The sequence below is a fragment of the Cavia porcellus genome, unplaced genomic scaffold (assembly GCF_034190915.1).
Source record: "Cavia porcellus strain 051 isolate PalLab524CR breed Dunkin Hartley unplaced genomic scaffold, mCavPor4.1 scaffold_1, whole genome shotgun sequence".
Taxonomy (NCBI): domain Eukaryota; kingdom Metazoa; phylum Chordata; class Mammalia; order Rodentia; family Caviidae; genus Cavia; species Cavia porcellus.
This window is the reverse complement of record NW_026947484.1, coordinates 185,833,115-185,860,593: the sequence shown is the minus strand read 5'-3', so window position 1 is coordinate 185,860,593 and position 27,479 is coordinate 185,833,115. Positions and strand designations below refer to the sequence as shown.

The following is a 27,479-nucleotide window of genomic DNA, read 5'->3' as shown; positions in this document are numbered from 1 at the left end:
TTCATAGAGAAGAACAATGATTTAAAGAGGACCAAATGAATAGGGTTGCATTTAGTTCACAAGCAATATGAAGAATGTGTGGAGCTCAGCTTTGCAGAACATCATGTAAATGTGGCATAGAATACAAGCTGGATGACAGCCCAAGAAAAATGGGGAAAATATCATCTTAAAGTGCTTTAATAGAAACTTAAGAGCCATTATCCCAGATAATAATAATACTACCATTCTCTATGCTGACATTCTCCAGCTTAGACAAATACTCCAGTAACAAATCTTTCAGATTCTGGAGGACTACTAAAACAAGTGCAAAATATAGGAGATATTAGTAAGCGCAACAATCTGATTGGAGAACGTGCTGGAAAATATTAGAAAATAATATAGGAAAAATAGGCTGTACTTAGACTCTAAAGGTCTTACATCCTTGTCTTACAAGACAGGATTTTATATTTAATAGTAAAAAGAGAGATGTGAAGAATTCTAAGCAGAACCAGAAGTCAACATTAGTAACACTGACACTTAAAGAATTAAAACAGAAGGCAGGAGTACTTTTGTATAAGGCTCTGGATATCACTCAAGGGAGAATATAGTTTAATACCATGCCTTTCACACTGTGATATTTGAGAAAGCAACACAGCAAGCTTTCCAAGATGTCTCTCTACTTAAAAGAATGAGTCTCATTAGTTAACGTTACTTAATTAAAAGCTCCCAGTTATGTCACAAGTTGGGAGTAAGTGTTGATTTGTATAGCAGCTGAGTTAAGATTTGCGGTTTGCAAATTACTTAAAAATATTTTTGAGACAGCTCACAGTATCAGTGAGATCCTTATTCAATATACTTATGATTTATTTTAGAAGCTACATTTGGACACAAAAGCATGACATAACAATTAAAGAACTTTATTAATTAAAGCAAATGAACAAAGATATTAACAAAACAACACATCATCCAGCCAGCTTGCTCTGTGGCAGGTCTGTTTGAGATGCTAGGTGCATAGTAGAGAGTGAAGACAATAATCTATGCAGCTCAAAGCAGCTTATATTATATGAAAGGAGACAGAACAAACATGCAAAATAGGAGATATGCGTGACATGTGACATAGCACAAAGGCAAAGGACAGAAAATATGTTAGAGAAGGCCTTCTGTCTGAGGAGGAAATGTTTGAGTAAAGGTCAGAGGAAAGGGAATAATGAAGCACAAGGATACTTGTGTAAAGAGCACTCCACATGCAAGGAAAAAGAAGCCCAACATCACGGAAGGTGCAGTGTGTCTGATGTATTTGAGGACAAAATGAAAGAAGGAGAATTGAAGATGAGGTCAGAGAAAATCTGAGGAGGAGTGAGACTCGAGATAAACAAAACTACAGGAGAACCAGGTTTGATGCAGGGAAGAATCATCAGGAGTTCGATTTTGTAACTATTAGAATTTGAGATAATTTATAAGTATCCAAATGCAGATATCAAATAGGTAGTTGGATTACTTTTACATACAAAAACCTCCTGCCTTATTCTATAGTCTGTTTTTCTGTGTTAGAATATTCCAATTTTGGGTAAATATTCTAGGTACTAATTGAAGTGAGTATATACTTTCTGTGGAATATTAATTGTAATGTTAATTTTTCTGGTAGTATAATTCATGTTTTACTTGACCTTGCCTTGTTTATCTGAAAAATTCTATTTTTTATCTTTTATTAACATTATACCATTTATCACAGTAAAAATTCTCTCACCCTAATGCTGTCCTATCCTTAAAGATTTTAAAAATGGATGCTCCCTGATTTTCATCTCTTATTCAATACAGGAAGTTTTACATGCTTTATGTTTACTATAAAGCTGTATTTTTTCTTGCTTTTGAAATAGTTCTTTAGTATTCTAGTTCTTCTCAATCTTCATTTTAATCGCATATCGTTGTGCTTTGTGTCTAGATGTTCCCCCAAAGCCCCATGTGGTCATGAGGGTTTTTCAGAGGTTGCTGAATCTAGAGTGGGATTAGGGTTCTAGGATTAAGACTGAGTGATTGATTGACACTGCCCTAATCCTGGTAGACCAGATACAACATAAAGGACAGAAAGATTCCTGTCTCTCCTTGTTGCCTTTGCTGTCTTCTTCCACCATGAACTGTTGCTCCTCTGCCATGTACCACCCTGCCTTGGAGCCAGCCAATTATGAACTGAAACCTCTACAAACTGTGAGCTAAATAAACCTTTTCTTCTTTAACTTTGGGCGTCAGATAGTTTCTCAGCAATGAGAGAAGAGTAACTAACACACATATTAATCTTTTGTGCTGTTTAAATGCACCACCATTCTCATGTGTCTATGCCCTACTTGCTTATAGGTCATATATTAATTTTTACTCTCTTTTCTACTCATCAACCTATCTTTTTTTTTTTGTCTTTTTTCGTTTTTATCGGTACCAGGGATCAAACTCACGACTGCCCGCTTGCAAGGCAGGCGCTTATGCCGCTGAGCTAAATCCTCAGCCCCAACCTATCTTTTTGTATATCTACTTTTCTCACTTGTTTTCTGGTCCTTTTAAGTTTCTCTATTATTTTTGCTTTTTCCCTCTATTGTTTCTTCCGTTAATCATATCTGCACATGGGAATATCTATTTTCTCTGTAGAGCCTTAGAATTATTCTTTTCCATGGGAAATTTAAAAAACTGTATCTTCATTATCTTGTATCTTAAAAAATGAGCTGAATTTCTTTTCCTATATCATCTTATCATACTTAACATTTTCTCCCTGAGGAATGAAAGATTTGCTCATCCTCCATAACATTCTTATCAATATTTTTTCCAATGAGAATTTAATTTTGATTTTTCTGCCTTTTTCCTGATCACAAATCTTCGAGAATATTTTTACTGGTTATGTTGTCTCAAGTGTTCCCAGCCTCTGCATTACCAAATTCTTTTCAGTTTGAGTTCCATTGCCAGGTTTCCTTGCTCTTATGCTCAAAATCTAAATCTTTGTTTCTGGTTATCTTTTAAATTTAGTTTAATAGCTTCACTTTAACGTGCAGTAAAAAACCTATGTCAATAGTTTTTTCATATGAGGGAAAGAAATGTGCTTAAAATTCCTTTCTCCTTTTTCTGGGGTGGAAGAGGATTGGAAAGAGAATCATGGATGTTCAAAAAACCTATGGGTTTTCTCCATGTGACACATCTATAGTGAGTTTTCTAATCAAATTCACATTAAAAAGACTCAAACTTTTTCTTTGCATAATCTTGTACAAATGTTCTACTCAATTCCCTTATTTCACATACTCCATAGACCTCCAGTTGCCTGAATTATTAGCTATTTACATTTTCTATTTGTATTTTAACTCATGTGTGTGACTTAATTTTTTCAGGAGTTTCCATAAATGATCCTGCTCCCGAATTATTCCCATTTCACTTGTCAGGTTCCACATTGTTCTTCTGCCTCCAGAATTGTCAATAGTTTCTGGTGTGAAGATTAATCTACATTTACCTCATGATTCCTTCAATCTGCTTTGGCCTATTTTTCTACATATTTTATTTTCTTGTCTTTCTTATTCCCGTTTCCTTTCAGTTGATGTTGTACAAAGGATAGCAATATTTTGTCTTGTTCAGAGGAGAGCTTATCATAAATTAGCTCTTGAACATCCTTGTTTAACATTTTGTTTTGTTTTGTTTTCACTTTTGCTTTTTATGGTACTGGGTATTGAATTCAGGGCTTTCACACTGTGCTATCCACAGGCTATTTTGCTAAAAAAATAAAAAAAAAAGATGATGGAGTACAAGGAGCCCTCTACTCTGATGATTAAAATTCATTAATTTCCAATTCTTATTAAATTTTTTTAATTTTAAGGAAGGGTTTTACTAAGTTGCTAAGTTTCCCAGACTGGCTCAAACTCACTTATTCTTGTCTTAGCACCCTAGAGTCCTGAGATTACAGACATGTGTCATTACGCCCAGAAAATAGTTTTTTTTTTTTTTTAAATTTCTACTCCATCTTTCCTCCCACTACCTTCTGAAATCCATCTATTTACTTCCACCTATTACTTTTCAATATCTCTTTTATCATCTCACCCTTTCTTCCAGCCCCAGAAGACCATTCTTTGTTTATCCATACTTTGGCACTAGTTCAGTTCTCACTTTGGGGATTGTCGCACAGAGCCCCACAGTCTCTGCTTTCTTGTATGATAACATGATTTTTAGCTGTCTTAGCCGTGGACCTCATCTCCTGTCCAACTGTCAGGTAATGTTGCTTTGATTTTATCCTCCATGCCCAGGATAGCTCTCAAAATTAAACATTAAATACCGATTATTTCTTGACCTGCATGTAAAACGGTTCCTTGAATACTTTCTCTAATCTTCCTTAGCAGACTACAGCCAGTATGAGTACTTGTCAGTTGATTAATTCTTAAAGACCTGGATTCTGACACACTGTATGTTTGAAAGCAGTATCATCACAGAGGCGCTGCTAGGAATGAGCCCCATCTTCTCAGTATCCTGCTTCAGGCTGATTAGCCCATGCCCTATGCAGCCTGTCAAGCTGAAAAAAACTTCAGCTTTCACCTAGGCACCTATCACACCGAGTCATCCTATGCACAACACAGTGTCCAGCCAGAGGTGCTGCTCAGTGTATTTATGGGGTAAATTTAATCAAATACATGTCTTCTGCCCAAAGCTACCATGTATCTCAGCTTTGATACATCACTTTGCTTTGCCAAGAGAATGCGGCTCCATCAGTCACGAAGCATTACAATTCATTTTCCTCCTGAATAATGGATAGTATATCTCAAAAATAGAAATTAGTTCAATGGAAAATTTTATGATTAGAAATTTAATACAAATTGGAAATTAATAAATTTCAGTCATCAGAGAAGATGGGTCCATGTACTCTAATCACCGACTATGTCATCCTTTAAAACAAAGGCCTATTTATATATATAAAAAAGATTTTTTATCAGTTCAGAGGTTAATACTATTAAATATATGCGGAGATGGATGATTCGCTTGGGTCTGTGCTTCACCAATAGCTGCAAAATTGAGTTACAAATCACATTATCACAGTGGAGGGTGAGGTGTGGGGAGATAGCTCCATGGCATCAGCGCCTGCTTGGCAAGCACAAGTCCTGAGTTCGATTCCTAGTATTAAAAAACAAACAAAAACAAAAAACAAACAAACAAACAAAAAACTGAAGGAGAGCTTCTGGCATTCTCCAATTTCCTCCCCAAGAAGAGGATACTTTTCTATATAATTGTATTATATTGTAATACAAATATACACTTTGAGCTGTGTTACTATTGGTGTAGGCAAAGAAGTGGCCACATCAAGAAATCAAACATGTGGATTGGCACTCTCTTTTTCTTGTTTCTATATGTTGTAACTGGCAAGTTGACATTTTTTCTCTGTTTTCCTTACCCATGTGTATATGCAACAGTTAGATCTGCTTTACACCCCTCTGCCATTATCTTTATCACTTACTTTTTAGTATGGACTTTGATGCTCCTCTACAGTTGTGGTCTGTGTCTACCAGTTTGGGTCCAAACTGTTCCTTTGTGCCTCAATTTAATTCATAAGTCTAGATCTAGGGATTTGGTTTTAATAGTATCTCAGAGGCTACATTATCTCTACCAGTATTGCCATAGCATAGTCCTGGCAATGTCACATTGTACATTATTCACAAATCAAGCATCTTTCTGAAAAGTTATAGACTGAGTGACCCTGAGACAGACCTGCAGTGCAGGGCGGCAGATTATCCTCAATATAGCTTTATACCTTCTCAACATATTTCTAAATTTTATAATAGATCCATATAAGGTGAAAAAGTAAACAATATTATTTCCTCGTAGTCAAATAAAACATCAGAATCCTTTATAGTTTGGAAAAAGCTCTCCATTTAAAACCTGCTGGATTTTGGAGTAAGTAAGTTTGAGCTGTCTTTATCAAAATAGTGTTTTAAGGGAATATGCATTTTTCGGGGACTCATAGTTGAGTATCCTGTGATTTGGTAAAATTTTTAGGCTTGGGTCTTAGTATGACTGAAGCAACCTATGTGGAGGGAAATGGTCAAGGTATTTTAACCTGTCAGCTCAATTACAGGGGTTCCTGATGGCAGTGTTTGGAAAAACAGGCTTCATGTTTGCCCCTGAGACTTGTGGCATGCTTTCTGCAAATATCGACTGTTTGACAGCATAGAGAGTTGATCTAGGAGTAATAACTGGCTATAATAGGCCACCCACAAGCAAAGTATTTTCTTTAGGGTTCCATTATTAAGGGTAACTGCATTTCTTTCAAGTGCATGTTGAAAGCTACAGGCTATCCAATCTGACTTGGTAGAGGACCTTAGAAGAAGTCTACTTACACATGGGTAAGTACGTCTCTTCATGTATGGTTGTTTGTTTATTTATTTTGAGTCAGGATCTCAGTATGTAGCTCAGGCTGGTCTTGAACTCTTAAACTCAGTATGTAACCCAGACTGGCTTTGAACTCACAGCCACCCCCTTGCCTCAGCCTCCCAATTGCTGGAATTCCAGGCCTGTGATGCAATGCTTGGCTTTACATGTATAGTCTTTGTATGAAAAAGGTTTAAATTACAAACAGGCTCCTAATTAATTAAGAATTGTATTAATTGTAAAGGAGTTTAGAATGTGGATTTAAGTGAACTGGTGTAAATCTTTCCCTACAAAGTACCACTTGAATAAATTTAGACATGCTATTTATTTTTTGATATATGAATTCTTAGGGTTACTAAGATGAAATCTTATGGATTAAATACCTTTACTAGGTTTATAGTTTTACTAAGTTATAGTGATGGTGGGCGGGAATAGAAAATTAGAATTATATCTTGCAGCCCCTGGGTCTTAGGAAATTCTTCTAGTGTCTAGGGATGAATTGGACACCATCTCCAAGTTATACCTTCAGTTTTTTAAAAGGGATATTTGGTTTAGTCTTTTTGTGAAGCTTCTCTAGTGTTTCATGATACATGGCATACAATATATTCTGAATCTGTGCAAAATGAATAATTAAAGCAAGTCAGGCACGCTTGTAACCTGAGCACTTGAAATGCTAGGATAGGATGATTGCTGTGAATTTGAGGCCTAGGTAAAAAAATAAGCTCAGGCTATCTTGAACTACATACTAAGACCCTGTCTCAAAAAAAGTAAATAAGTATTGCTTGACTACTTAAGTATAAAGATGCACAAAGTTTGGAGGGTAAAATGTCTTTTGCATGTTGGATCATGTGTTAGCATCAACTGAGGATGGGACCTAGAAACTTCTGGGGGTACGAGAGGACAATCGTTAATCAAATGGGGGCATTGGCTCAATGAAGAATGACTCAAATATCCAGGTCAAAGGAAAGATGGACAAAATTATGGACACTTAGATGAAAGTCTTCTCTCTTGCTGTGAGAGCAGAAGCAAAGAATTTTAAGTTTTCTAGGAGCAGAGCCTTCTATCTTCTAGTCTTTGTCTCTGACCAAGGACTTCACTTAATATTAATAAACTTGAATAAATGTTTGTGAATGAATGAATCAGTTTGTTTGATAACAGTTTCTACAGGATACAGGAATGAAGTCCAGAAGCTAGTCAAAGAAGGATGTCAGCAATCTGCATCCCACCTTAACGCTAGAATGACTTTGGCACTAGGATTGGTTTGCTGAAGTGTCAGCGGTGTCTCAGCCCAAGGATAACATGAAGTCTGTGAGTGTCTAGATATTTCACATAAACGTGGGCATATCCTAGTCTGGAAGCAGCAGGTAAATCCTTAAACTTCTATACATGCTTACCAGAGTCTGCTGTTGAGGATACAACAGGGAGGAAATGTAGGCAAGGCTGAGAAATGAAAGTAATTTTGTATTCTATTGGTTTAAAAACATACATTCAAAACTTTTATCCTGCACTGTTTTACTTGGTTGCTTTGTTGTAGGATTGTGATTTTATAAATATATCATAGCTAATGTTCTGCCATTGAGCTGATGTCCATCATGCATATAAAATGCAAATTTCTTAACCAGTCATAGCAAGCTGTGTGTTGTGTTATCAAATTAGCCACTTTTCCAGAAACACTGCAAACCCTCTTCATGGGCAATTATGCTCCAATCATACTTAATTTCTTTTTTCAGGTCTTGAAATGAAGACATGAACCTGTTCTTTGAAAAGCACATATCCCATTGTATTATAACCATTTATTTTTTTATTTTATCCTTTAGACTTTTCACCTCAGAATGATAAGGTTCATGTCTTCATTTTTTTCTACTCACCCTAGTTCAACAATGATCACTGGCTGAACCAAATCACCCAAAGACATGTATTTGTGGTGATACTATATGCCAGCTAAAATGGTTCCAAACAATTAGCATTTAGTAAGACAACTTCTAAACAAATTGTTAAACATCACATAATGAACTTGGTCTTCAAATGGTTTTGTCTACATTTAGTTATGATGGATATTTGCTCTGGCAAGTGGAAAAGTGGGTTGAATAGAGTCCCTTATACCTGTAATTATGTCTGTGTAGTTTGCCATGAGAAATGATTTTTCTCGTCTAAAAAGTATATTGAAAATGCCATGTTTTTGGTGATTTCATTAACATTTTAAAATGTTAACAATTCTGTCAGCTGAAACCAAAAATGACTGTGTGAGAAATGAAAGCTTGCATAACTCTGACATCCAGGAGTCATGGCTCATTATCTTCCTGGCTTTTATTATGCAGTGAGGAAGCAGGGTCAGCTTCACAAAATTTAGAAACAATTAAGAAAATTACTATATGCAGATGTGACTTGTGGACTGAGAATAACTAACTTTCTAAAAGACTGAATTAAACAAAATAAATAAGAATGAGGAAACCATAGATGTTTGATGGCTTAAGGCAGCTTTTAACTTATTCATTACAAAGACTGCTTCTAGGGTTTTACCCACGTCTCCTGACCCTTTCCTGAACACTTTGAAACTTTCTCTTTGACTGTATTCCTCAGGGAGTTTAAGAAGTCCTGGGCATATTTTCTGAAGTTCTTTGAGTTCAATTTTCAAACACATCCACGGGGATGGAAGCATTGTCACTGGGTCTTGTATACCGTGAACTGCTGCTGGGTTCCGAGCCACACACATTTCTTTCACAACTTTCAAAGTTTGTGGAATAAAAATGTAGAACCAGCCATGAAGGGAGAGGTCATTCACTAGTCTAGCATTCTATTAAAAGAAGAAAACAAGAAAGAAAAGGAAAGGAATAGAACCAGACAGTATCTTGGTAAATGCAAAAAAGATGTGTATTTTTAATTTTTCTACCAAATACTTATTTCTAGAGCAGCAGATGATGGAGGATACAAATACAATAAAGTTTCCTTTCCTTCTTTGTGTTTTAATAGATTTCAGTAAATAACTATAAGTACCTGCTGTAGGCTAGGGCTAGATAATAACACCTCCATTTAGTAGAATTTATATTCTCAAGTTCAGAAGGCAGACACACAGTCATACAGTGATGACAGATTGAGGTAAGTGCAGTCATATGGACATATGTACATTTCATGTACAAAGTGCCATGGAATCCTTGTGGAAAAGGCATGAACTTTTAATATAAATTAAATCTTGGAGAACTAGAAAATCAGTTGATTTTATCACAACAACCTATGTAAAAAATATGCTTCTTAAATGTACATTCTAAATATTTTAAGGATTCAGACAGAATCATTTTTCTTGTGTTATTTTACATAAGACAGAGAAATGCTAAATTTTTATAATTTTTACAAAAGTTTCCTACTTACGATTTTCCTTCCAAAATAAGTATGTAAAATTATAAATCAAAGTTTTGCTTATGTGTTTGTTGTGGAGAATATTTCTTGTCTTGAATAAAATGCTCAGCCTAAGTTTTGTGGTATTTTACAAATAGACGAATAAATCTAGGTAGCAGCTACAAAAATATGCAAACACCATAAACTTAGAGAAATTCAAATAGATATTGGAAAAATGGAAAATTATGATGATGAGGTTAAAACTTTTATTTATCACTAGAGGAATCTAAAAAGCTGGTGTTATTTTATGTTTTATTAACAACATATTTTAAGGTATTTATAGGTTATTCTTGCGTTTTAATTCTGCAGTGGCCTGTGGCATGTTGTCTTCACAGAGTGGGTGCTCAGTCCACATGTGTAAAATTAAAGGTAAACTTTGAGAACTCCTTCCACCGTTACCAAATATTCATGTCTTTAAAAGTGAGACACTGTGAGATTGCTTGCAGGCCTCAGTACAGTCAGATGCCACTCTTTAAAGATGACTCCTTAAAAAGGAGACTTGGATTACAGGCCAGGTTTTATCCCTGAAATAACAGTATTTTCCCAGTATGGCCACTCTGAGTACAAGTGATATTTTTCCAGAAGAAAATTTGAGCTTCTACAAAATATACTTTAAAGTTATTCTGCTTTTCCAAGGAATTATGAAAACTATTTCCATATGATGGATTATTCTTCATTTTAAATGCACTTTTTCATTCTTGCTTCTGAATCATAAAGTACTAAGCCAGAAAAGCATCTATTTAGAGTATGTATCCATAAAATTGTTTATATATCAAATGAGAAACAATAATACATTAAAAAAATAAAACAATAATACTCCTGTGGATTTCTTAGTTTGATCTATTATTGATCTATCTATCTATCTATCTATCTATCTATCTATCTATCAATCACAATGACTCTATAGTTTGAAAGGTCTGTTATACCCATTTATCACAAGTAGATGCAGAACATAGGAAATTAAAGCTCAACAAAGTAATCTGACTAGGACATACAGGTAGTGAGTAGCAGCCTATATTGCCTTAAGGCCTGCGAGTAGAGAAAAAAGTCTCTGCAGTCCTATGTGACTAATTTTTTTCTCTGTATATATTCAGAGAGATTTGTTCAATCTATGGATGTTGGAAAGAATGGGCAGGGAAAGAAATATTTGTTGTGCCTCCGTATGTGCCAAGCATGGTGTTAATTACTTCACATATATAATTTACTGTATGTACCCAGTTAATAATGGTCATCTTAATTTACTAGTTAAAAAACTGATACTTAGAGCTTTTAAATAACTTGCAAGAACATAATGGTGAGTAGGAGGCTGGCCTAAGGCTTAAAAGGAGGCCTGAACGCTTGTTTTATGCATGCACTTACAAGTATATTGATCAAATTACAGATGATAGATCATGATGTACTAGCCTTAGGTAACCAAAAACTCTTTCAGAAATAGTTACATTTTACAGCTATTCAGAGTCAAGATTTTTGCAACAGGATAAATGGTAAAAGTTTACTTCCTGTCCCAGCCCTATGAATGGAAATGTAATGGACGTTTTGCATCCTACCTTGATAAATATTGTCCTGAAGTGAGATTTGTAGTTTTCACATCCATGCAATTCATCGTGCTGGGAATGAGAGCGAGTTCTGGCTGAATCATAGTGGCTGTTGCTACAGCTCTTGCAACTAGCTCCATGGCATCTTGTACGTAGTACTCAAAGACAGATTGTGTTGTTTTTCCATGAGCAATTAGCCCCAAGGGCAGACCTTCGGTCCTCAGTTCCTCCACATTCTGGGAGTCTCCTAGCACCCAGTGAAGTTCAGAGGGTGTTACCCCAAATTGGGTGGAAATTTCAAAAATCTGCCGGATGCTTTCCATGTCGCAGCCAAGCATCACTACTGTGGCTGTGCTGTTCTTAACACTCTCGAGCTGGACCTGTAGAAAGCTAAAGAGGTCCTTGGTGGAGGAGAGGTTAGCAGTGATGTTGATGATAGACCCAAGGTGGAACTTGGAATTATTCTGGGTAAAAAGAAGGAAGTCGGTGACGTTCCAGTCTTCCTGGCAGAGCAACAAGCTAAAATTGTACCAGCTGTTCATGGTCAGGATTGAGACAGTGACGTCAGCGTCAGAACTTAATGAATTTTCTAAACTCAGCTGTAGGTGAAGGGGATTCTGTATTCAAAGATACGAAAAAGAAGAATTAGAAAGCATTGGTCAAAGACTGAGTACTTTTACTTTCTTATAGGGTTAAATCTTTCATTTTCCCCCTTGATATTCAAGTACCTCTGGGGTAAAATTCTCATACTTGGGAAAAAATTTGCTTTCAGTGTAATGGAACTATTGGTTCTTTACATTCAGTATCCTGATGATGTTTGTTAAGAGTGGCTACTCTTGGTATAAATCTAAGAGCTAACCTAACCATATATTTGTCTTAGATTTTTATGATTTTTTTCCCTTACAGACAGTCCCCTTCATGCATCCTAATTTCTTAGGCTTCTGTTAATATCTCATTTGTTAATCTTCTTCAGGAGGAATAATTGAAGACATTAAATGCACCTTGTATAAAGATTAACATGGAAATCTTAACACAGGAAATTTCTTGTATAATGAAGTGTAGAAGACAAATGAACCATAGTTTCTTAAGTTGCTAGAATCTTAGTGTATACACGAAGATTAAGTATATAGTCCAGTGTTGAAGGCTTCATTATATTGCTGTATTTAGTGAGCTTGGATTCTTCTGTGAAATGTGTGTTGTTAAATACATTACTATAACTTCAGTTACAATTTCACCTAGATATAGAACTCACCAACTCAATAGAGAAAAATACCTTGTTTGAAGAGTCAAAGATTATTAAGCACATAGCTCAAATGTAACCTTTCAATATTAATATGTGTTAACCCTTTTTCATATTTATTTATTTATTTTGGTACTGGGGATCGAACTCACAACCTTGTACTTGCCAGGGAGGCACTTATGCCGCTGAGCTAAATCCCTGACCCCAATTCTTTTCAAAAGAACACATTTAACACATTGATCCTTTAACAATGATATTGTAAGAATGTTTAGAACAATGGCATCTACATTTTTACTCTCAAATAAATATTGATTAATTGAACTACATATGTTACAATGGGGCATTATTGATCTATTTTTGAGAATTTGCCAAAGATTTATATTCATAATATATACTGTATGTCAAAATATGAGGGCTTTCTCCATTAAATAATATATATATATATATTATATATATAAACAATATATATTTATATTTATATATATTTATATATTTACATAAAAGGAGTAAAATATGTAATAAGAAACTGGATTTAGGCAAAACTTTGAACTCCATGAAGTGTTGAAAGTTTTCTGATTTGTATAGATCAAAGAATGAGGATTGTAAGGGGATTACTAGGAGGAAAACAACGACTATTGGCAAGAAATGAGGGCATTCATGATGGCAGATAGGATGAAATTTTAAAGTTTGTTCTGAGAATTTGACTTTTGTTCTTCTAATTTAAACTTTTTAACAAGACTTTAACAAGACTGGTTATAATAAAGCAGCATTTTGGGAGGGTTCTCTGTAGGCAGTTTTGATAGAAGTTAGACAATGTCCATTAAGATCTAGATTAGGTAATTTAACTGGAAGCTCATGTTAGTAATGGAGGGGAGGGCAGCAAAAAAGGCTTTTCAAATTAGAAAGAATTTAGTGACAAGATGACATGTGAGGGGCAAAAGAGAGAAAGATATCAAAAATCAGGAGTGGTTACCACTCGTTTCCAGGACTCGAGATGCCAGATAAAATCTCAAAGTGAGAGGATTGGAAGCTTCCCTTAACTGGTGCTTTTAATGAATGTGAATCTCTCCAGAGAGTTCTTTCTGTCCTCCTCTTTCAGTTTCCTTCCCTTCTCCTTTTTCATTTCCTCCTTTACCTTAATCCTTTTTCAGCAGAAAAGAATAAGGAAATGTGAAGAAAAGCTCTACATTTATTTGGCAAAAACGAATTATTCCTGAATGTTTTCCTGGTTCCCACTTCCTAATTTGTTGCCAGTTTTCTTTGTAAAATATATGATCAAATCATTTTATAGCACCCTAACTTCTGGATTACCCATAGGACAAATTCCAAAACCAGTTGAATGGCTTACAAGGCGGTGGCTATCTCATCTTTAGCTTTATTTCCACCAACCCAAACATACTGTAGGAGAATAGGATATAGACACCTCTCAAAGCAGGTTCTTTGACATGAGGATTATTTTGAAAAATTATAGGTAGAGAAGAAGCACTGAAAACTGAGCAGAAGCTACAATTCTGTAAGGGAAATTTACATTTTTATTTTTATTTGTGAAGTTTTCTTTCTCTGTGTCCAAAAGAGAATAAAGACACAACCAGTAGAGATCCTTATCAGGGAAGAAGGTGCCAAGACAGTCTGCTTCACAGTTTCTTCATGTTTACTGCACTGTTCATGACTACCTCCCAGTCTCCTTGGCAGAACCCGTAATTTAGTTTTAGTTTTCTCTTTTACCTCTTTTCTTTTTTATTCTCTTCTTTTACAAAGTATTTCCCTTGGCTCATGGATTGTCAGGCTGCTGTTTTTCTTTTGTTAATCTGCCTTTTATGAAAGAGGATGATGTCTCAAAAATGAACTGTGAAAGACAGAGCTCATCTTTACGATGTACATCAGTTCAAGTCATGTTGGACAATGTATTCTTCTTGAACTATGTCAAGCATTTTCAAGGATGTATGCAAATTTATACTATGTTTTTCACTTGGTAATGGATTGCCTATATTCATATTTGTTCTTTAAAACTCACCTACATAAAGATTATTTCTGGAAAAATTTTGGTGTGTGTTTTCTAAAATTTATACTGTGATAGCTGAGCTTTTTATTTACTGAAAAATCCGTATCTATATTAAAGATCCTGTAGACTATTTGAGTTCATCTGAGTGGGACAGAGACTGTGGAAAGATGGAAGATTGTATCTAGAGCCAAAATTATCTAGGCCTATCTTACAATGCTTTCAGAGAATTCATTTATTTTTAAGCTTTGTGTCTGACATAACATTCTTGTAGCTATTAAGTAGATGTATTGGAATGTAATGTGAGGCTTAGCAGACCACCAGCCTCTGCCCATGATAAAGTTAAAATGTTACAACATTTGAAGCCTACACATTTTCCTGTTTTACTATGACCTGCCTACCTAAAGCCCATGAATACATTTGTTGAATATATTGATTTATGTCTTTGTTCCATAGCTAAAAAGTTCACGTAACCTTTGCAACTGAGAGCCTGTTACCCCAAGTAACTTGAATCCATGTGCCTTGCTCCCTCATATGTGTCTCAGCATAAATTTTCTCTCATTTCCTTTGAAGCAGAGCTATATTTTGTATTGATAGTCATAGTAATTTACCTCTGCTGAATTCCTGCAGTGGTGAACTGAGTTTTTATTTGTTTATTCATCACTGACTATACTGACCAGGCAGAATCAGTAGTCTCACACCTATGTTGTGTTGTTCGTTCCTCTATTACAGAGCTCTTCCCACAGTGCTGCATCTACTTGTGAAGTGTTTATATAAATAGATTTTTTCTGTCATTCACTCCAAGTTCTGGGCTATAATCATAATCTGAAAGAGTGAAAACAAAAAGACTGGGAAGAAAGCCATTTATAGCAGAGTGTCAAGGCCCAGTGTTTTGCTCCAAATTTTGACAAAGGCTCTTCTAGACACATTGCATGGAGAAACTCACTGAATTGGTGCAGAAGAGCAAGCACAGTGAGGCAAGGAGGATATTATTATCCCCTTATTATAGTGGGAGTGAAATTAGCTAATCATAGAGAACATTTAGCCCTAGACAGAGAAATAAATGCGTTTGGCATAAGAGAGCAACATGAGTTTCAAGTAAAGAACCCCCTCTCCCTCTGCTACTGGATAGTGATTAATTTATATAATCACTCTCATTTCTACAAACAATTCTACTGACAAATTCCATATGTTGAAATTAATTCTGTGCAGACTTAAGGAACACACTTCTTCAAATAAACATTTATTAAGTAATAGTTTAGAAGCATCTAGTGACTTATTATTTACCTAACAGCTCAGATGAAGTCTTCAGGTTTTTCCTCTCCTAATTGTAAAGGTACACACACACACACACACACACACACGCACACACACACACACACACACACACACACACACGCAATCTGTAATACTAAAAATTAAGCTTGATAGTATGATTTTTGTCGAATCTGGGACAAAGACTAAACAAGATAAACTGAATCAAATTAAGAAAATCTGTTGCCTTACAGAATATCAGCACCCATTAGAAAGTACAATTTTTGTCAAGCAATAATTAGGAAAACAAGGAAGTACCAACAAAAGAATGAACAGGTAAAGGTGATAAATGTAAATGCATGTGAAGAAATACATCAATACATGGTAATATATATGAAACATTATAAACAAATATTGAAAAATCGAGATTAAGTGTTGACAAATAGGTTATTAGAAAAATAATATAATTTAAATTCTTGATCCTACTAGCTGTTAAAAATAAAGGGCTAAAGATACAATGTGAAAATCACTAAAAATAGACAAATAGGTAAATATGGTTCAGAAATCACAGTGATAAAAAGAAATAAATTAATTATTATATCACTTGTAGTATTAAATACTCATAATAAAGCAAAAATAAAGGAACATAAACAACCAAGAATATTTTCAACAAATTTGGTTGAAAAGAGTTTATGTTCACAAAATACAGAGACTATTAGTTCAGAAGGTACTAAACTCCTTCATTCAGCATTCATTTAACCCGGAAACGTCATTTTAATTGTCTGCTGAGAGCCATGTCATCCCTAATGCATTTTGCAAAGTCTACATAGTAAATAAAATGTAGGCAATATATAGGTAACTGGAAAAATGTTTAACATAATTATAAATTATGAAATTTACTATTAATGAAACAAATAGGATGTGACAAGACTGGGGGAGTAAGAAGAGTATCCTAGAAAAAATGTAGTAGTGATGAACAAATGTAAGCACTGCTACTGTACCAATGTTCTCTAATTGGGACTTTGGGGAAGGAAACAGTAACTATACAGGCAACCATGTGCAGTGATATACAATAAAAATATATATTTAATTAAAAATTTCATTTTACTAAAATTTTGTTTTGATTGTCCATTCTTTTTTATTGTATTAATTTTAATTTTTTATTAATAGTTGTTTGTAGTGTATAATGATTGCATTCCTTCTTCTTTGACAATATTAACTTTCTAGCTGCAGATATGTGATTGAGTCCACCACTTGTTTCTATATGCTGATTCTGCAATGTTACTTTCAGTAGTGTCTACCATGTTCTACACTTTCCTTGCTTGGTGGAGCCACTGCCTTCGCTAGTTAGATAAGTCCTCTCTTCTCTTCTGAGAGGCAGCATAATTGTTAAGACTTAGTAGTGTTAAGACTTAGTAGTGTTCAATGCTTACATTCTATCTCCAGCACTCACTATCTATGTGATCATCTATAAATCATTTAGTATCTCCAAGTCATACATTCTTCACCTCTAAAATGGGAGCATATCTACCTCTTACCTTATAGATTCCTTAAGAGAATTAAATATGAAAGGATGATAATGTGTAGAAAATATCTGTCACAGTATGTTATGGCTTATCTCTAAATCCTCCTGCTTCGAAACCCTTATGTACTCATGGATGGACTTTTGGGAGTAACTGGATCATGGGAATGTGCTTCTAGAGCAACACAACCATTGGTTTAGCATAGTTCTGGGGGGCAGTGATGAATTAACTAAGGAGGAGACACCCACTTGGGCACGGGTGGCACTGATCAATAGGTTTGTATCTTGATGGAATACAAATGGAAAGAAGAAGCAATTTTCACTTTTTCCTGTCTACCCTACCATGCAGTGATCATCTTCTTTTTTTTTTTTTTTGTCTTTTTTTTTTTTTTTTTTTTTTTATCAGTACCAGGGATCGAACTCACGACTGCCTGCTTGCAAGGCAGGCGCTTATGCCGCTGAGCTAAATCCCCAGCCCCTGCACTGATCATCTTCTGTGCCAACCTGCACTGGAACCAGCCAGCTCTGAACTGAAACATCTGCAAACTGTGAGCTACAATAAACCTGTCCTCCTTTAACTTGTGAGTGTTGGGTATTTTTTTTCTCCAGCAATAAAAAAATGACTAAGACAGAATAAGAGCCTAATACTTACTGGTGGTAGCAATTTGCTTGTAGAATTTAGCTGCTGTGTCGCAATATATAATATTTTTGCTGTGGTCTTTCACTTATTTCCCATGTATTTGTGCACATTGTCTCACTAATAGATATTCTTTTCAAATGCCAACTACCCAAACTCTTTTGCAGCAAAACGGAAGCTCTATCTCAGGCTGAGAAAAGCTCTTTTTGGGGGAAATATTACATCCACAGTAGATGTTCCCACTCCTTCCAATCTCTTCTTTTCTTGGTAACAAGTTTTGTATCATTTCACAAACTAAGGAATTTTTGGTGCCAACTTCTAGAGATTCCCCCATTAATTTTTGCTCTCCTAGAGCGAGCACATTCAGCTCTGTTCTGCAGTGGTAAAACCTTGAATAACAGTACTGACTTCAGGAAAGAGCTTGCCAGAGAACTCTTCGATACACCTTGACAAAAGAAATGAGCTAATGAAGCTGGTTTGCTTTAAGAATGGAGGAAAGACCCGAACATTTCAGTACATTATGAACTCTGGGAGGATTGTAAATTCAAGCTCATCCTGGGCAATTTAGAAACTTAGCTAGACTCTGTCTCAAAATAAAAAATAAATAAGGAGCTGGGATACAGGTCTGTGTGAAGATACTGGATTCAGTCTCTAATACCAGAAAGATGAGAAGAAAGATAAGGGGAGGGAGGGAGAGAGTCAGGCAGACAGAGAGAGAGAGAGAGAGAGAGAGAGAGAGAGAGAGAGAGAGAGAGAGAGAACAGAGATTCTTTTAGCTCTTTTCTGGGCTAGCAGACCCAAATGAGATATGGCAAATCTTAGAAATTTCAAGGGAGCATAATATCATCAGTACTTCCAATGCAGAGGAAAATTCTTTCTTTTTCGTAAGACTGCTGATGATTAACCACATATAAGGGCTCAAACAGGCTTTGTATGCTACTGTCAATTTCCTTCAGCCAAGGAGGCCAGGGAAGGTTTTCTGTTTTCCATTGTCTCACACCTCATTTGACCTATGTTACCTAGGATGCCGTATTTTGCTGAAAACTAATGCTTATTCTTTTAGAAGCCCAGGCTTTTAAACAAATTAATGTTTTATAGTTTTATTAAGGATTTACATAGACACAAAGTAGAGTCCCTGCCCAGAAATCATAATCTCATAATTACAAACATTGAGAAGCCAAAACTCACTGACGTCGCAGTTACATTATGCATATTCTCTTGTTTTGTCCTCACGATGGCCTCACGAGGTGACAACACTGGTTTCCCTCCTAAGATTGTTCAGAAAGTGTGACTAATTCTCCCAAGGTGGCACATCTGCTAAAGAATATTCAAAATCCCAAACTGTTAGACTTGCAAACTTGTGTTTTTATCCTTGACTCGGTATTTCTTTCTCCACTTGGTAAGAGCAACATGGTTTTAGTATTTGCAGCGTCATTTGTTGACAAGTAATGGAAGCCAGTCTTAGGCTGTGTCATGGGACGGCTTTGATCTGAGTGGGTTGGGATGGGGTGTCCAGTGTTGCTGGCCCATCTGCTGCTGTCCAGTGTGCACCTCCTCTCACAGCCACTTCCTTTGCTCATCCTTCCAAGTGTAGCAACTCTTGATAAATGATAAAGCTTCTATTTCTTCACTAACAATAATTTTTAAAAAGACATTTCCATAACTGATGAGACCAATTTTGTGTCTAGTAGAAAATGACTGTTTGGAAAAATTCACTTCAATTTATTTTATTTGGATTCTGTTGAATTTCATAATCCAAACTACGATCTATAATGATGCCTAACAGTTATATAGAGATGTATCCACAAAGACATTAGGTTTGTATCTTTTAGGGTTTTTGAACACTGGTTATATAAAACAGAGCATATCAGGTTGGTTTGTGTCAGTCATTCTGACTTCCTGCACTGAGCTCTTGATTATGAATTATTTCCCATTCTAATTTCATGTAATTACCAATAGTCCGTTTTAAAATTTATATGCTACTCCCTTTCTGTTTTTCATTCTGGATGGTTGCACTTTGTGTTTCTCACCTGGTCATGCTGAAAGTCTTTGTGACTCACTCGCCAGGTCTAATTCTCTATGGTCACTCAGAAGACTCATGCTAATGGATGTAGTCTCTGGGGCCTAAAAGCTGGCATAGGCATACTTGGCAAGAGGAGAACTTCATCAACATTGTATGGGTACAAAATATATTTAGTCAGATGGTGTTTGGAGAGGGCAGTAAGCTTAAGCAAGGTGTTCCGGGAAGGATACTACAGAAAAAGGAAGCCATTGGAAATGTTAGCCTTTAACATCAGGAAAGATTATCAGTAAGCAAGAGGTTCAAAATCTCGGTTTGAAGTTCAGAAGTTTATGGTAATTCCTAGAAGAGAGAGCATGGGGACTTAATTTGGAATCACTCAGATCTGTAAACTACAGTTCCAACATTTATCAGCTGTATTGGTGAGATTTTTCTGAAGACCATTTAGTCCCAGAGAGCTTCATTTTCCCCTTTGTCCAATGAAGGTGATACAATCTACCTTACAGGGGTTTGTGAGGGTTTATTAACATATCGTACAAAGAACCAGGACATCCAGGCAAGTGGCCCTTTACAACGATGATGAGATTATAAATGTTACATTAGGAGAACTTCAATGGAAGGGTTAGATAGAATAATGGTATATCAAGTTTATTTCATAAATATTGAGGACCCATTTTCTGTCCGGCATTGGGTAATAGCTGAGACTACAGTAGTGAATGAGATCAATATGGTCTTTTGCTTTAGAATTTTTGAATCTAGGGAGTAATATTTTTAGCACCAAGATACAAACAAGGAAATAGAGTACAAATAAGGCAGTAGACAAAAAATAAAATAAAATAAAATAAAATAAAATAAAATAAAATAAAATAAGGCTCAAAGTTTGAGCCAGACTAAAAAGCATACTGGTTTTGAGTTTGAGTTTTGCATTGTGAGGTAAATATCTTCCCAGGTCTTCTGCCTGCCATTTGGATTAGCCCTGGTCCCTTGAGCAGTCAGTTCTGCAGGTGGAGGTCAAGGGCCCCCAAGTGAGTGGAAGAGAGGAGGAGGCTGGGAAAAGTCTTTATCGTATGTCTGACATGTCGCATGTGCTTGGTAATAGTAGCTTTATTATTATTAGTGTTAATAATAATTAGCACACTTCCCCACGCTGGCATCCTTGGCCCTTTTCCAAGGACTCATTGTGTTCTGATGCTGACATTAGCCTGTGGTAGAACACAAAGTACTCAGGAGTACAGAGACAGTGGTTTTCACGTTCACCACCAAGGGGAGCTGAGCTTGTGCAAATGCTGAACTTCTTAGAAAATGGATTTTCTCTCCTTGCTAGAGTCAGGTACCTATTGTTCTTTTTCATTATGTGAGTGTGATTTCATTCATTTTAATAGCGTTTATGCTAACAAAAGTATATTTATCCTAATACCATTTTGTCTCATGCAAAAGTTTTTAAATATATTAAGAACCATCTTATTAGAAAAACGGGCCAGCTCTAATAGCATTGAGAAAGATGAGTATTAAATCTGACACCCTCTCTTTTGGGGTGAGTTCAAACTTTTACTTTTGCAACTGTGACAGAAGAATTGTGTAAGCTGTCAATTAGCTGTTTCAGGGCAACTTGGAGACCATGTGAGACTATTGCCAATAAACTGCTTTATGAAGTGGAGATAGAAGATATAGCGTGTTTATATAACTGCTTCCTGGACAGCAGAGAAAGTGAGATAAGTAACTTAGGAAAGGTGAAGAAGGTAATTCTACGGTAGAAAAATAAAATTTGGAATAATTTTCAAGTTCTATGGCAACTTTTATATTTTCATACTACAAAGGGAATGACTATTATTCATATTTTAAGAACTTTGGGGATAAAGATGTTGCTTTAGGACAGATTTTAGTTCCTATTTAATGCTGAGGTATTGGTCAAATTTAGTAATACTTGAAAGAACATACGCATTTGTATGTCTAAGCAGGCAGATGATTTATAAGATCATTAAAATTTACTGAATATTCAAACTATTGTTATAGACATTATTGATGACAGATTCAGTCATATTTTCCTATAATGGGAGCTATTGAAATATGCCTCAGATAATTAAACTGTCTAGCATGAAAGTTAAATTTCCTATGGAAATTTGATTACTTTATGTCAGTGCAGCTTGAAACTATTGTTAGGAGATGGCTTATGTCACACGCTAATTTGTTTTATTACACTAAGAATGAAAACTCAGCTAAATGTTGGTTATTTATATTTTAAAGACCTAGATCTGACAAGATAGTTGACAAACATTTTTGCTGAGTTGCACAGGCCATTTTATTTACTGACACAAGTATATGTTTTGCACATTTAAACTATGATTCACCTAATTGTGATGCAATCTGCTTTTTAGTTATTATGGCTTATTACTTTAGATTAATTTCATCATTACTAAAACTATTCATTGCATAATGGGTTTTTATTTTACTTAGGATTTTAAAAATTTACTGACTCATATTCATTGCTTGTATCTAACACTGACCAGTTTAATACTACAAATGGTATTACTATGCCATGAGACAGTATCTCAGTACATTTCCATTTTAGCAGCTTATTTCAAAACTTGTGGTCTGCTAAGCATGATTAAGCTTTGCTGCAATAGCATTTTTATTTCAGTTGAATCACTAGAACATTAGCGTAATTAATTCTTTGTACCTTTCAATTCCTTGTTCAAAATAAGATGACACTGGCAATGTTGAATTTAGTTTAAAATATTTGATCACAGAAGCAGTATTACCCCATGAGTTGGTGATTAAACTCATGTTCACCTCAGGCAGCCTGGCAGTGTCAGATTCAGGACAAGAATCCAGGATGAATAGGTGTTTGTTCTACAGGGGAGCAGATGTCTGTGCGAGCACTGTTTAGAATGTGAAATGAAAAACCCCAGTCGGCTGGTTTTCATGTCTAAGATTTGGATTTCACCTGGCTTGTGAATTCACTTGGTCAAGTCACTGCCCATGTAAACTAAAGCCCGAAAAATCAGGTAGAACAAAAATATTAACTTCAGTAATTTATCACAAGCCAATTACTATAATTACAATTTTATCATTTGGTTTTAAAGGGAACTTGAAGCTCACATACTCCAGACATCTGTACAGTTGAAAAAGTGGCAAATATTAAGGATCAGGAGTGAAACAGAGACATTTATCTTTATGTTCAAAGGTTAACAGTTTAATTGAGGTAGTTTCCTCACTGTAACTTTAGTAATATGACTAAATTTGATATATATTTATTTGTAACTTTATGTCTTGAAGTTTAAAGAAAATATTTAGGCTCAGGCAAAACTTGCACTCTCTAAAACTCTTCTGGGTAGGTGCTTAAGCCACAGACCACCGTTCATTTTCAAAAAAGATTAAGAATACACAAATTTATGAATTTACTAATATTTTTGATTCCTAAGACAAATATGTGTAATCATATGTTTTATGAGCAAATGAGCATTAGTTATTGATATGTTTAATGCAAAAAAGTATAAAATAAAATCCATTTTATGGGCTTGTAAATGATTTATGCAAGGATCTTAGAATAATATCTGAAATTATTGTTCATATGCATTTATTTTGTTAGCATTATTTAGCATAATTTATATTATTTTCTTTGAAATTCCTTCTTATTTGGTCTAAAGTTTTTGCATTTTAGAATGAGAAGAATCTTTAGAAATCATTATGTTTTATAAGTCAGTCCAGAGAGCATAGACTCTTAAAGAGAGAAGGATCTTTGAGGGGCCTTTATTATTTTCAGAAAGAAAGAAGAAAAAGAGAACTGCTAACCCGTCCTTTTTTGCTGCTTGTTTGGTTTGAGACAGGGTCTTGATATGTAGTTCTGGCTAGCATTGAACTATGTAGCCCAGGCCAGCCTTGAACTTGCAGTAATCCTCCTGCCTCAGCCTCCTGAGTGCGTGGATTACAGGTCTGTGTCACCACACCCAATTTTGCTAGCCAGTCTTTACAAAATAGTCTAGAATCTCAAAACACTAAATGCACAAAGTTGATAATTTTCAAAGTCTTTTTTGTCTGAGTCCCGGATGATCCTGAACATTCAGGATCCCTTGCCTTCCTTCTCAGATTCATCAAGAACCATTGCAGAAATGATTACATCCCCATGTATCCCAGCCCTGACATGTACATCTCTTTTGAAACCACAGTGTTGTAGCTTTGTCCTGTGTATTCACTCATCTAATTACACATTTACCTTTTTGTCACTTCGGAAGCCATTCCCAAAATCTTGGATTTCCCCACGTGCTCCATTTAGCCTCCATTTCTAGGGGTTAGTCATTTTCTTTCCCCAGAACATTCTAGAGCTCTTTATTTTCACAGTGGACTTCCAGTCATCTTTCAGGCCTATATTCAGTTTCACATCTCTATTTAGGCACCCCTGATCTCCCTCACTACCAAGTTGTATTACTGGCCTCTCTTTTATCTGCCTCCCCACCACCTCCGATACGTTCATCTTTTGTTCCGTGGTCTAAGCATTAATAGTTCATTTCTCTCCTCTGGACTGTTTAGAAAACAGAAATGCTATTTTAAAATAGTAAAATCCTATGTACCAGTGCTCAGAAAATAACAGACTCACAGTGAAGTTTTTGGTTGGATAAGTAAATGAATAAATGGTGATGTATTCTTTAGACTTAGACAGAGAAGGCTGACCTTTGGCTAAGCCATATGACTATCTTTTATGAGCCTTTTTCCTTCCGATTTGACTAATATGTTTTCTCTAGAGGCTGGAGTAATTGTTCTCTGCTTCCCCACACAAAATCTTATCCTTTCAGATGACACAAATCTTCTCTGATGTCAATCAGAAAAGTGGCACCTGAATGCAGAGCGAGTTGACAGAATTGCTCAAGTGCATATGTGCCTGAGGCTCTCATTAGCGACACAAGTGAATTGTGATAAACACAAACTCAATGTGTGTTGGTCATTTTCTTTGCACGAGAGATGGTTGTGAGGAAAACATTTATTGCACCTTATAAATTATTTATAATTGAATTTAAGTGCTCAACATTGATGTATTTAAAGTGTGATTCAATATACAAAGGTATCAACATTGTGTCAAACTTCCAGATATCTTTTAACTAAAGTGAGGCGCACTTGAACTGGAGAAGTGACCTTAAAATCTCAGTGACAATATCAATAACAAATATCTTAATGAAATAAAAACAAAAGCAGAAAATAAAGACAATAATGATAAGAGGAAAAAATGAACAGATAAAAGAATTTGTCAAATGTTTTCAAGGTTTTAAAAATCAAAATAACCATATTATCACTATTTATACACTGTCAGCCTTCTGTTTGCTTCAATTTGGAGATACAACTCTACATGGCATGAAACTGGGAGAGAGGAACATGAACCACTGCAAAACGAACTCTCTCCCTTCCTCCCAGTGTTCTGGTTTGCCGCTTTGCAGGTATGCAGGAAATATGAAGAATCTGACTCTTCAACAAAGAAACAAAATTTAGATTCATAAGAAGTGAAATGAGTTGGACCCACAATTAGTTCTAGAAGCATCTAACAACTTTCAGTTATACAGATAATTGAGAGTTCTTGTGTTCTTCTCTCTTACCTCCCCAGTGTCTTTGTACTGAATCTGCACCAAGCATTTCTCCTTTCTGGGACCTCTCATCAACTGTACGTAGCTACAAGTTCTACTTCCTCACTTTACATTTTCTTGACTAATCGCACTTTTAAATTTACCATAAAGCAAAACAACTTCAGGTAAAGCAGTATGCCCTTCTCTTCTTTCCCTCCTTCCTTCCCTCTTTCTTTCTTTCCTTCCCTTCTTTTTCTTTTTTCTTTCTGTCTTTCCTTCTTTCTTTTCTCCTTCTATTTCTCCTTTCTTCCTCTTTCCTTCCTGCCTGTTCTCTCACCTCTTTCTGAGATAGTCTCACTATGCTGCCAGGGCTGGTTTTGAACTCCTGTGCTCCAGTAATACTCTTAGTGCAACTTTCTTAGTAGCTGGGAATATTGGGATTACAAGTGTATACCACCAGGTCCGATTATTGTTTTTTTCTTTGTTTCTTCTCATGACGTCATTTCTCTAAATTTTAGTAACAAGATTCTATTATTTTAAGTGTACATTATTTATAAGCTTAAAATTCTTTAATAGCATCCCAGAGCACCTGTTATGGTATGTAAATGGATGTCCCCCCATGTACCCGTAGGTGGGTGCTTTTGAGAGCTGATTAGATCATGGGGGAGTGATTAGTCTACTGATGAGTTTATAGCTAAATGTTATGTTAGGAGGTGAAGAGGTGCCTGGTCCAAGAAGGCAGATCACTATGTGTGCAGCTTGGATGGTTCTTTCTCCTTTCCTAGCTCCCACCTCGACTCTTTCTGCTTCCCTGCCTCCATGCCATGAACCATTTTCCTTCTGTTATTCCCCTGTGCCATGCTATCCTCCCTGAGAACCAATCAAATATGGACTGAAAACTCTACATTCTGTGAGCCAAAATAAACATTTTCTCTTTTAATTTGTGACTATCAGGCATTATGTTGCAGCCATGAAGAAGATCACTAAGAGAACAACCACAGTAGCTCTTACCCTCTGTGCTCAGTGATGCAGCCCTGCCAACTGTTCCCACCCCTTATTTTACCCACATGGCCTCAAAGCCCAGAGGATGCTCAAACTCGATCCAATCTCACAGCTCTTGTAATTGTGGCTCCTTTCCACTGTAATATACTTCCTCTGGGCCACCAAATGGCTGCCTCTTTCTCAACATTTAGGTCTCAGTTCAGATTTCAGAGTTTTTCTCCGTAACGTGACAATATTCCACCATCCAACACCATCAAATCCAACATGTTGTTCACATGGCACTACTTTATCTTCTTCAGAACACTAGTCAATAACTAGAATAATCTTGCTGAATTCTTTATGTGTTTGCTGTTTACTTCCTCATCATCAAAATATAACTTTCCGGAAGGCCTAGACACTTGCTGCTTGCTAGATTCCCCAGGATCTAGATTAATGTCCCAAGGTATTTGGTCAGTGACTTGTTTATTCAGAATGCCTCTGTATTATGAATTAAAATGTATCTTTCTATGGAGATTTCAAGAGGTTCTGGTTTGATTGATAACACATATCTCACAAATGATCCCTATGGAATTATTTTGGGGTTTGTTGTTATTATTTTGGATTGACGGTAGAAATCTGTCCAACCCTCTTCAGCTGGCACTTCTCCTGCCTCCCCTCCTGCCTCTTTCTCTATCTTGATCTTGATCTTAATTTGATCTTCACCTTGGTCTGTCAATCTCTCCATCTAACATTTACCTCCCTCAGCCCTTTATTTCTATTGCTGTCTCTTGTTTAAACATAAGCCAAAGGGCTTCCTTTAAAACAATCATAATAATGGCAAACAACTGTATTTAATGAGCATTAGAGACTATTATCATCATATTGAAACAGTTTGCTGAATTAGGTAATGTCTTAGAAAGATGAGACATTTAGTCATTATTATTATTATTATTATTATTATTATTATTTTGAAAAAAGCCTCATTATGCAGA

At 35.8% G+C, this 27,479-nt stretch overlaps 1 protein-coding gene across 1 annotated transcript in view; it reads right to left on the bottom strand.

The window, feature by feature from the left end:
* The window catches only part of Grin3a (glutamate ionotropic receptor NMDA type subunit 3A), a 162,262-nt gene that overhangs the window by 104,973 nt on the left and 29,810 nt on the right, over positions 1 to 27,479 (bottom strand). Inside the window, exon 2 of the mRNA XM_005004116.4 lies at positions 11,298 to 11,902. Coding sequence (XP_005004173.1) covers positions 11,298 to 11,902 — 605 coding nt within the window. The remainder of the gene's footprint in view (positions 1 to 11,297; positions 11,903 to 27,479) is intronic.